Genomic DNA, 10,999 nt, shown 5'->3' on the forward strand with positions numbered 1-10,999 from the left:
GTTGCCAACCAAAAGTACAATTAACAGTTCTCTTGCACCACCTATTGGCACCTTGTCAAAAATACATATCACAGACAGCATTTACACTCTGTATTGGACTGAATAATTTCTATATTTAACCCTTGTGTTGTCCTTCGGGTCCCAGTGACCCGAAGGACAACACAAGGACTATGTACTTCCCTTTACTTTGTTGAGAATTGCTCTCTAAACAAGGGTTAATACAGCACCTTAGTTCTTGTTTGTACAGCATTTTGGTCAGCTTAAACTGTGTTTAAATGTGTTCTAGAAATAAACTTTACTTACTTACTTTACAAGAAACAGGGTTTAGAGAGCAATTCTCAACAAAGTAAAGGGAAGTACATAATCCTTGTGTGGTCCTTCGGGTCACTGGGACCCGAAGGACCACACAAGGGTTAAACACAAAACCTGCCCAACCATGTTTTGTCAACACTCTTTTTATCCTTGGATGATGACTTCCCTGTTCTGCTAATACTACTCCTACTACTACTACTACTACTACTACTACTACTAATAATAATAATAATAATAATAATAATGACAATAATCACCAAGCAGTGAGACTTTTGGTAAAATTTATTCTGCAAGTGTTTAAGTGATACATATTTCCAAGGATTGTCTTAACAATGATGTCTTCCACCCCCCCCCCAACAACCAGGAGAGTAAATGAAAAGAAATTTAGATTTTAATTACTTTTCACACAAACTGTACAACATGTGAATATACTGTAGCACGAGGGATAAAAATTTTCAACTCGAGTACCCTTGATTTCCCCCAATCTTATTCCATCAAGAATCAGAAACTGACAAAAGTATTACTATCAGTACTAGAATTTATCAAGTCTCTTTGACTTCCCACTTCCACTATGTGTTTTTTTTTTTATTTTTATTTATTTTTATCAAAGATGTATCCTCTCAAAAATCACATTGAGATTTTACAGTGTTCATTTGTTCTTGTTTCCTTTTATAAACACCTTCCCGTGTGCTTCGATTCTCACGCACTGAACACATCAACGTTGTCATCAGCGGGTGCTACTCTGGAGGAGTGACACATCATGCTCCAAGACATATGAAGGCATTTCATACAATCAAATATATTAATTTAAAAGCAGTCAGTGAAACTGTTGTTTTACATAATATCTGCAGAAGCAATCACAGAAACTAAGGCAGATAAAATGGAAATATATAATAAAAGACCAGCGAAATGAAATGAACCGCAGCAAGACATGTTTAGGGGCATCTAAAAGAAGAAGAAAAAAAAGCATTGTTCCATGAGTGGCTCTCTTTGAGTGGTCCTTCTCATTTTATTTTCCGGTCTTTTGCTAAGAAAATGAAGAAACAAATTTAAAAGGGATGCGGTAGAGAATAGACATGAACCTAAATACAAAAACATGGAGGGCCCTTCAGTTCAACCTTCATCTTTTGTGGTGTTATCCTCTAGATCCTCATCACTGTCTAAATCACTGTGGAGCCTCTTGTCCATGGTATTTCTGCTTCTTCCTTCCTTATTACCCTTCTTGAGTTGGACTGGTAATGGTTTCACTGGTTAAAAACAAACAAAGAGTAGGGTTTTTAAGCACAGAGTGTGTCCTCATCTTCTTTTTACTTTCATTGGGTCACTTGTAATAAAAACACCACCCCTTCTGATGTTTTTGTTTTAACTCTCACCTGCTGATCGAACAAATTGGTCTTCAGCTCCACCACCATAATCGCTGTGACTGGCGCTTACCGTCTCTTTCTGTTCCTCGTCTGTGACAATTCGTTGTCTGGCGCTCTCGAAAACAGACTTGATGACTATTGAATCCTCATAGATCTGATAGATAGATAGATGGATGGATAGATGGATAGATGGATAGATAGATTTTTTATTGATCCCAAAATGGGAAATTACGGTGCTACAGCAGCAAAATATCAGACACACAGCACACATGCAGAATATACATGAAATAATAAATAGGATAGAATACAAGAACAAATATAAAAAAAAAATGAAGATAAAAAATACAAAGTGGAGAATGTAGAAACGTATAAGTTGGGAATAAAAATGTACAACTACTTACTTACTACTTACTAGTAAACAGAGACACCCAGTAACAGCATGTGTTCATCACTACATCAACATCCAAACCCATTTTATGACTACAATCATGGAATGGAAAAATTAATTTTCTTGTGATTTCCTTGGGGTTCACCTGAGATCCTTCCAGATTATAGGTCTGAGCATTGTGACAAAGGAGGAAAATATCCTTCTCCAAATCCCCCACAGTTCTGTATTTGTGATTACGCACACGTTCCTGTGAAGCAGAGGGTCAGTATCAAAACCTCAATGAGACCAACGCAATGAATAATCATCAATTAAGCATTCAATAGGTAGCAGTCCAAGTTAGGGTATTCTTCTTGAACATATCTTATATTCTTTCTTGTTGAGAGTTCCGAGAGTTTTATTAATCTTCTCATCTAACTCTTAAAAAGAAAGCTAATACGCATATTTTCCAAAGGCCCAACTATTCCTTTAACCCAGGGGTGTCAAACTCATTTTAGTTCATGGGCCACATACTCTTATACATACTAATTTGATCTCAAGTGGGCCAGACCAGTAAACCACTCCCAAAGATCAGAAACTTTATCTGGCACAGAGTTTCTTGTCAGCTTGATGTTGGCAAACGCAAGTTGCTTCTGCTACGACAGCGTTCTAAGGCCATTGTAGGAAAAAATAATAATGTTACGGAGAGAGGGGAAATATTCCGAGAAAAAAATCAGAATTTCTAAGATTAAAGTCATAAATTTACGGAAAAAGAACTCTGATGTTCTCTGGGATTAAAGTGGTAAATTTGGAATTGGAATGAATTACTTCTCTGCAATTTTCACACTTTGCAAAGTCATCCAGTGGGCCAGATTGGACCCTTTGGCGGGCCGGTTCTGGCCCATGGGCCGTATGTTTGACACCCCAGCTTTAACCTTTTTAAGTCTCAAGTTGTTTACAGTGGAGCACACAGTACACTGGATGCTTTAAGTCATGTGAGATGAGACAAGTTGCTGCAGAAAATCAGAGACGTCAGTTCATCTTAAATCTATCTATGTTTTTATCAACAATTCCACCTCTGATTTTATGATTTATGTGAAATCTGACATGTTCAGTTCCAAGTCTTGACAGTAGGGGCCACTTTGGGCTGATGGTGGGTGTAATAATAATAATTTGGGGAAGGACATGTAATGGTATTTTGTGTTTTTCTAATTGTCAACAAATGCTATGAAAAGACCAAAACCAACAATTTTGAGTCAATCCCACTGTCCTGCTGCAGTAAATACCTACTAGAGCACCAATGTGTTGTAACCTGTTTAAGTAATGTTTGCTGGAAACTACAGATTTAAGACCACTTGTAGTCTGCTGCAAGGACAGTTTAGATTCATTCAAATATTTCCAACTTTTTAAAACTTTAAAGAACACAATTTTTATTAACAGCATTTTGAAGAGGAAACTGCATCAGTGTTATGTGGGCAAACATATTTAAGTGGTTTCAGGTACAGTAACATAAGAGTGGGCGGATGATTCGGGGTGTTTTCATATTAAGTATGATTGATTTGTACCACGCCTGAGTATGATTACGGTACAGAACTATTGAAATTTGGTACACACATTCATGGTCCACAGAGGCTGAATCCTAATGACTTCAGTGATCCCCTAACCTTTCCGATAGCACCACCATAAGAAGGCTGCTTTGTGCCGATGGGCGTGGGTTGCTGCCCAGTTCTAATTTAAATGTAAGATCTCGATATGAAATAGCCATCTGAATTAAAAAAAAGAGTGCCTTGGACCTTTCTTTGAGGTTTTTGTTCCCTTTCCAAAGAGCGCCTTCATCATTTGTTTTGAACTTCTGAGCACTCTTTTCTTTTCTTTTTTGACATTTGTTGGTTTGAGTGTCTTGACTACTACTGTTGGATGAATTACCATGAGATTTGATACAAACATCCACATCCCCTCAGGATAAACTAAATAATACAGTAATATATATATATATATATATATATATATATATATATATATATATATATTAAAAATGTAATGTTTACATTGAAACTCAAAAGATATTTATTTGGATAATCCGAAGTGGGTAATTCTAAGAAATAATATGTTGGCCTAATATATGAAAAAAAAATCAAAGTTTCACGGCTAATTATACTTACATCAAAGGTTGTTTTTTTTTGTTGGCACTGCACGTAACTGTCTTTTAATGAATTATTAATCCATTGGAGTTCCATCTCCTTTTATTTCTTTCAGGAGATAATTGATATATATAGATATATATTAATAGTGATATCTGTATGGGAGTTCTGAGGGTGTTCAGTGACACGTACCCTGATCCTTCTGAAGTCGACAGGCTTTCGAATCAGCTCGTAGTACTCAGGTACCTCCTTCTTAGAGGGAAGCTGCACAAAACCTTTGCTGATCTGTCGACCCAACCTGAAAGCACAATGTGACAGTTTGATCAAGATATCAGTATATTATTGACATCTTGGACTGGATTTTGCAGGTAATTATTTAATTGTATGTATGTATGTATGTATGTATGTATGTATGTATGTATGTATGTATGTATGTATGTATATGTGCGTGTTTTTTATTAGATTAATGTACATGAAAACTGAAGCTTTTGTTCAGTATTTGGGGGGTAATAAAATAATGAATGAATGTTCACATAAGGAGTAGTTTGATGTCTATCACATAATGAGCTCATAATTTTGCAATTTGGTGTTCATAACTGGCCCAAACAAATTAAGAAGGGCCCTTGGTTTCTCACTGTTGGAAGATTCCTGTGACAGCCGCTAGTTCTTGCATTTGGACTTACAGTTAGTTGCATCATTGTCATGACACCGTCCACAGATAGTGAATGCCCTCACCCGTCCTTGTAGTTGATAACCATATCCACCAGCGTGCTCAGTGTTCTGGTGAGTTCAGGTGGGTTTGGAGGCAGTTTCTCAGCAGGTGGGCGTCCTCGTTTCCTTTTGACCTTTTCGCCACTTTCCTGGCCGGCCTGCAGTTCTTTCTCCCCATGATGTTCACTTTTACGCTTCTTCAGACTGATTTCCTCTTCCATCTCCTCCAGGGAACCGTTCTCTCCTGCCTCAGGCTGCAGGAAGAAGGAGCGACATCTAACAAACTCAGGCAAACTTATAGCGGGAGAGTAAGGCGAATGAAACCTTGTGGTATTAAAAAGATGTCCTGTATATATTGTACACACAAAGCCTATCACGTGCTTCCTTTGTTCAGTTTATACCTCAGCATTACAAAAACAGCTGGGGACTGCAGGGAGCAAAAAAAAGAGAAATGTGACTGATTTCCATTCAAAACTCTTTCATTGCCATTTTTTTTAACTCTGACTTTCATGTGACAGTTTGGATGCTCAGAAACTACACACACACACACACACACACACACACACACACACACACACACACACACACACACACACTATATGTTTTAGAACATTCATTTACCACTTAGATAGAAACCTGAAGTATTTGAGACAGCAATCTAGACAGTCTAAAACCCTCAAATTACATAAACACTCACAGCTAATTAGCAGTACTGGCTGGAGCTCTAGCTTTTATCTCTAATTAAAAGTGGTTTAAAAAATAAAAAAATAATGATATATTACGAAGTGACACGACTGCTGTGCTGTCTCTGCAAATTTAGGACAGATTGTTTTATCTGGAGGCTTTGATGTCAGATGATTATCGAGGGGAGGCAGCATTATTTTTTAAATGCACAATGACTGTGAACAATTTGAAGAAGCCATGTATAAAAAGCTAATAGGCCTAATGCAATAAATAATAAGCCATATTTTCCTGGTTTAGCAAAAGAAAAAAAAAAAAAGATAATCACGACTGTAGGTCTGTGGTGTTGGACAAGGGTGCCTGCTGCATCCTGAGTTATTTTGAACCAATTGATCGCTACTTTTCAAATATCTGCTGCAACCACTGTATTTTCCACAAAGGCAATTAGAGGCCAGAAACATGAGTATGCATGCAGCAAGAGCAGCTCCTGCAGCAGGAACAACAGCAGCAGCAGCCGGAGAAGGGAGGAGGGACTAGAGAAGGCATGCTGTCCAATCCGAACTGGCTATTGATGCATCAATCACACAGGCTCATACAGCACACACACCACCATTCAAATCATATAATAAAGCATGTTGTGAAAATGTTTTTTTCTCAAGGACAAAGATGAAAGCATGCTGAAATATTGCATTTTGCACACACAACACCATGCAGTATGATTACTGAAAACAATCAGTATTATTATTATTATTATTATCCAAGCCTAAAAAAAAATACTGATGGTGACAAACGCTGTAAAAAAAAAAAAAAAAAAAGAATTAAAATAAATAAACCGCATGCCTATCTATCCGAACCAAAAACACATGGCAGAGAGAGGAGAGGAGACAAAAACACTACAGAGGTAACAATAGAAATCCTGTTCATCATAGCCCGGCTCAAATGAAGGCTTTAAAAGCCCCGCTGCTCTCTCTCTCTCTCTCTCTCTCTCTCTCTCTCTAAGGGGCTACAATCGTTCCAGCAGAATACTGGAGGGATAGAGGGTAATCCTCAAAGATGTAGGGTATGTAACACAGCGGAGAGCTGCCTGATTGACTGTACATGTGTGAGTGTGTGTGCGTGTGTGCGCATATGTGATGCTCCATGCCTGTGCTATGTCCTAACGAGCCTGACTAATCTGGCAAAGATTCCCTCTCATCTGTCACAAAACACACCTACACACCCCCTCTCTCCCCCTGCTCTCCCTCACAGCCACACACAGACACACACACACACACACACACACACACACACACACACCGACCGACAGGAATAAACTCACAGAGATCTACTCGCTCTCTTTGCTTGGCGCGCGCGCGCGCGCACACACACACATTCACATTCAAACGCACACACATTTTTATCCATCTCTTCCTCTCTTCCCATGCGATGTAGCCTGGCTGAATCCTGAGCCTGAGAAGAAAGACATGGAGGAGGATATTTACCTGACTGCAATCTGCAGGCTGGCTATCAGGATCGGCTGCAGCTGTGGGGGAGAGAATTAGCAAGCCAGCATAGCGGCGAGCTGCTAGTCTCTTCATCAGCTGATCACTCAGAAGCAGAGCCCAGAAGGGGGGAGAATAAAAGCGCTATGTTTTCATATACAAATCAATGGGCTGGGGGAAAATAGAAATGCCATACCCATCTCCTGTCTGCAGCTCTCCGAAGTCTTTTTCCTGACTCTGGAAGGCCCGGAGCTTGTCTCCCTCTGCATGTTTTTAATATCGACTGCTGCCAGACGGTTTTCCCCCCCCCCCTCTTCCTACCCTGCTGTTAAAGTTTTTGGGTCCATTTTTGTTTTGTTGTTTTTAAATGTTGCATTGCATTTCAGAGTGTACGTAATTTCAACTAGCCTACTGCAGAGATCTTAGAAACATAAGTCTAGTCTGCTGCAGCAACAGACATTCAAATGTTATACTGTGTGTGTGTGTGTGTGTGTGTGTGTGTGTGTGTGTGTGTGTGTGTGTAGCAGTTTCTGAGCATCCAAACTGTCACAAGAAAGTCAGAGGAAGAGTTAAAAAAAATGGCAATGAAAGAGTTTTGAATGGAAATCAGTTCTCATTTTTTTGCTCCCAGTCCCCATGCTGTTATTGTAATGCTGAGGTATAAACTGAACAAAGGAAGCACGTGATAGGCTTTGTGTGTACAATATTTACAGTACATCTTTTTAATACCACAAGGTTTCATTCGCCTTACTCTCCCGCTTTAAGTGTGCCTGAGTTTGTTAGATGTCGCTCCCTCTTCCTGCAGCCTGAGGCAGGAGAGAAGGGGTCCCTGGAGGAGATGGAAGAGGACATCAGTCTGAAGAAGCGTAAAAGTGAGTGGGTTGTGTCCCCTTAAATATAGAATATGCAACCAACTTCATTTCTGTGCCAAGACAGCAAGAACATCCACACGTATATCCACAACACCAAGCTGTAACAATTGCAGGGATAACACAGTAGACTGTTTCTAGTTTGGGCTGATTTTCAAACACATCTGGTTTCTGTAAATCAATTAGTCCCCCCAACATGTAGAAAAAGGCGTCTGGAAGAAAGCAAACAATGTCAGAACTCACACCACGAGAAATTAAAGATGTACACAAGAAAACAGGATAGAAATAAAAGATCCTGTTGACAGAGTGCTGCCCTTTTGTATAACGCAGAGACTTGTGTGGCTTGGACTGGAATTTAATGGAACCAGAGAGGAATGACGATGTACATGAGATGAACAGGCAAGCCACAGCAGTGCTGTCATGCCACCAGTTAGGCTAAGTAGATATTCTAGCAGCTGGCCAAAGCCATTTGTCATACTGAGTGTATTTTGTTACTCTTATAGCCCTACTGTAGCGAGCCTTAAGGTCGGTATGCCAAGACCAAATGCTTTAAGCAAACAGTTTGAATACAACTGTATTAGACACTTATAACGTTGTACATAAATCCACTGAGAACTTATTAATATTCAGGACTGAATATGTAACAATCTAAATCAAAGTTTGAGAGAGAGAAATCCTGATTGATAGGCGCATGGGAATATGTGACATCACATTTTTCCAACTAAGCCTAAACTACTTCAAACCACTGGTAAAAGCACTGACAAAAACATAAACACAGAAATTTCTCATGTGAAAGAACCAAAACTTTTCACTTGGCAGAAAATAGTGTGTTCACGTAGGACAGTATCACTCATAGTAAGAATCTTACTATTTTTAGGGCCTTCAAGTGACTCTGGCAGTACATCTTGTCTTATAAAAATGCCCAAACTTCATTTACCAGTTGATAACACCAAAACCAAACCATTCTGCAAATAAAATGTTAAATATGTTTGATAACAAGACAAATATTGTAATAAATACTTACATCGTAACTTTTTTAAATATGTTTTACAGCACGGTTACAGGACACAGGTATTTATCAGAAGAGAAATTAATGTAAATACTTTTGCAGTTTCTATCTGTGATAAAAACTGATGTTGACTGTTGGATTCCCTCCAGTCATGTTAAACACTTTATTAATAGACCTTTCTGTATTTTATTGTCTACTGACCCAATCAAAATCCAACTGATCATATTTAGTCGTCCTTTTTTTGCAGTCAAAAATAATGTCAAGGTCTTTTTTAAATTTATTGTTCATTGTTTTTCATTATCAGAAGGAAAAAAAAAGGTCTGGGGAAATATCAGAAATACTCCTTTTATTTTCTAGCCACTGAAAGGGGCATGTCTGTGTTTGATTGACAACAGCTGGTAGGCTGAGCCCCAGCAGGGGAAAAGATACAAAGTAAACACACTTGTGCTGTAGCTTACAAGCCATGGGCCTACAAAGTATGTTGTTAGCACTGGTATAAGGACCAAGATCTGATAGGACCAAAGTGACATTTACATTTACGATGCTATTTAGCGTTGTGCAGCTAACAAGATAATTAGCCGTCTAGACTGCAGACTGATGTTAGCAGTGCACTTCCATCTACATAAATGGAGAACTACTGGTATTTTGGTGAATTAATGCAGACATAGGGTGTGTGAAATGTAAATGTCTCCCTTAAAGCAGAACACAGCATGCGATATACAGGAGACATAGCAGACAAAAGATGCAATAATAATAATATATAATAATATACAGTAAACTGTAATGGGATATGATAGGAGGATGCATTGTGTCTTGTATCACTGAAACAACACTGTTTCCTAGTTTCTTTTTTGGCTAAGAGTAGAGGGGGATTATCCTTGGATGCCAGTTTCATATGACAATTATTCTTGTCTTAAAAATAAAAAAAGAAGGGAGCCCTAACTATGTTTTTTGAAGATAGCTCAAATGAAAATCTACTTTATAAGTAATATGGTGCAGAGAAGTTTCTATGCCAATGCAAAGTATGTTATTTTAGTATTATGTTCCCATGAACCACTTGCTCAAAACCGCTGATTGTTACCATGGCAACTGCAAATTTTGATGGTGGATCTCGTATATAATTGTTTTTATTGCTGTTGCTAGGAAATGACTCAGTGCTCTCAGGCACAAGCTCTCAGTAATGCGACACAGTAACATTCTGTGTGTGTGTGTGGGGGGGGCTTCACTGGGAGGATAACATAATTTCATACATCTTCCCCATCTTTTCATGAAAAGCTTTCCATCTTCTGCACCCAAGCATCACTTTCAAAACCTTTCCAAATAAGCAAAATGTAAATCATGCAGAAAACAAAAGCAAGGGGATAGACACACAACCCACCATGTCACCGTTTCCATAGTCTATATCAACGACGTTCCACTTCCGGGATTGCTCCAGTGCTGCCGGAAATTCTGCCTGATGTCTCTCATTCAGGCTGGATGTCCGCTGCCTTGGGCTTCATTTGTGTTGGCATTCTAAACTCCGGTGGATTTGTGAGGACTATGGTTAACTGCTCCTCAGATCTCTGTAAGATAAATCCAGACAGCTAGCTAGACTATCTGTCCAATCGGAGTTTTCTGTTGCACAACTAAAACAACCTTTGAACACACACGTTCCATCAAAACAAGTTCCTTCCTGAGGCTATTTTGCAGAGACGCTGTCGCTCCGTACGGCGCTTAGCACCGCCCAATACGATTGTGATTGGTTTAAAAAAATGCCAATAAACCAGAGCATGTTTTTCTCCCATCCCGGATTGCTGTGTGGACTAGCCAGACCCTCCTCCGCAGCGCCATGGAGGAAGGTCTGGCAAAGCGAGACTACGGTTTCAATAACGTTATAAAGATTTGTGTGATTCAAATTCTTGCATATACTTTAGAAAACATACAGAGAAAATTCGAACTTTAAAATTGGGCTATGTCTTATTCTATGATTTCAATTTATACTTTATAACATTTTCATTCACCATTAGTGTTATTATGTCAAATCAAACAAGGATAGTCTCCTCTTCCTAGGTCCTACGGGGAATATTC

At 38.9% G+C, this 10,999-nt stretch overlaps 1 protein-coding gene across 1 annotated transcript; it reads right to left on the minus strand.

The window, feature by feature from the left end:
• Positions 1 to 687: 687 nt before the first annotated feature.
• LOC120545244 (probable global transcription activator SNF2L2) lies at positions 688 to 7,355 on the minus strand. The gene is made up of 6 exons (XM_039779429.1): positions 7,055 to 7,355; positions 4,917 to 5,146; positions 4,374 to 4,479; positions 2,210 to 2,311; positions 1,686 to 1,830; positions 688 to 1,559 (listed from the first exon to the last, which is right to left on the minus strand). Exons 1-6 carry the CDS (start codon positions 7,148 to 7,150, stop codon positions 1,426 to 1,428), a joined length of 813 nt encoding a protein of 270 aa, XP_039635363.1. The 5' UTR covers positions 7,151 to 7,355; the 3' UTR covers positions 688 to 1,425.
• Positions 7,356 to 10,999: the final 3,644 nt, after the last annotated feature.

The sequence above is a fragment of the Perca fluviatilis genome, chromosome 17 (assembly GCF_010015445.1).
Source record: "Perca fluviatilis chromosome 17, GENO_Pfluv_1.0, whole genome shotgun sequence".
NCBI lineage: Eukaryota > Metazoa > Chordata > Actinopteri > Perciformes > Percidae > Perca > Perca fluviatilis.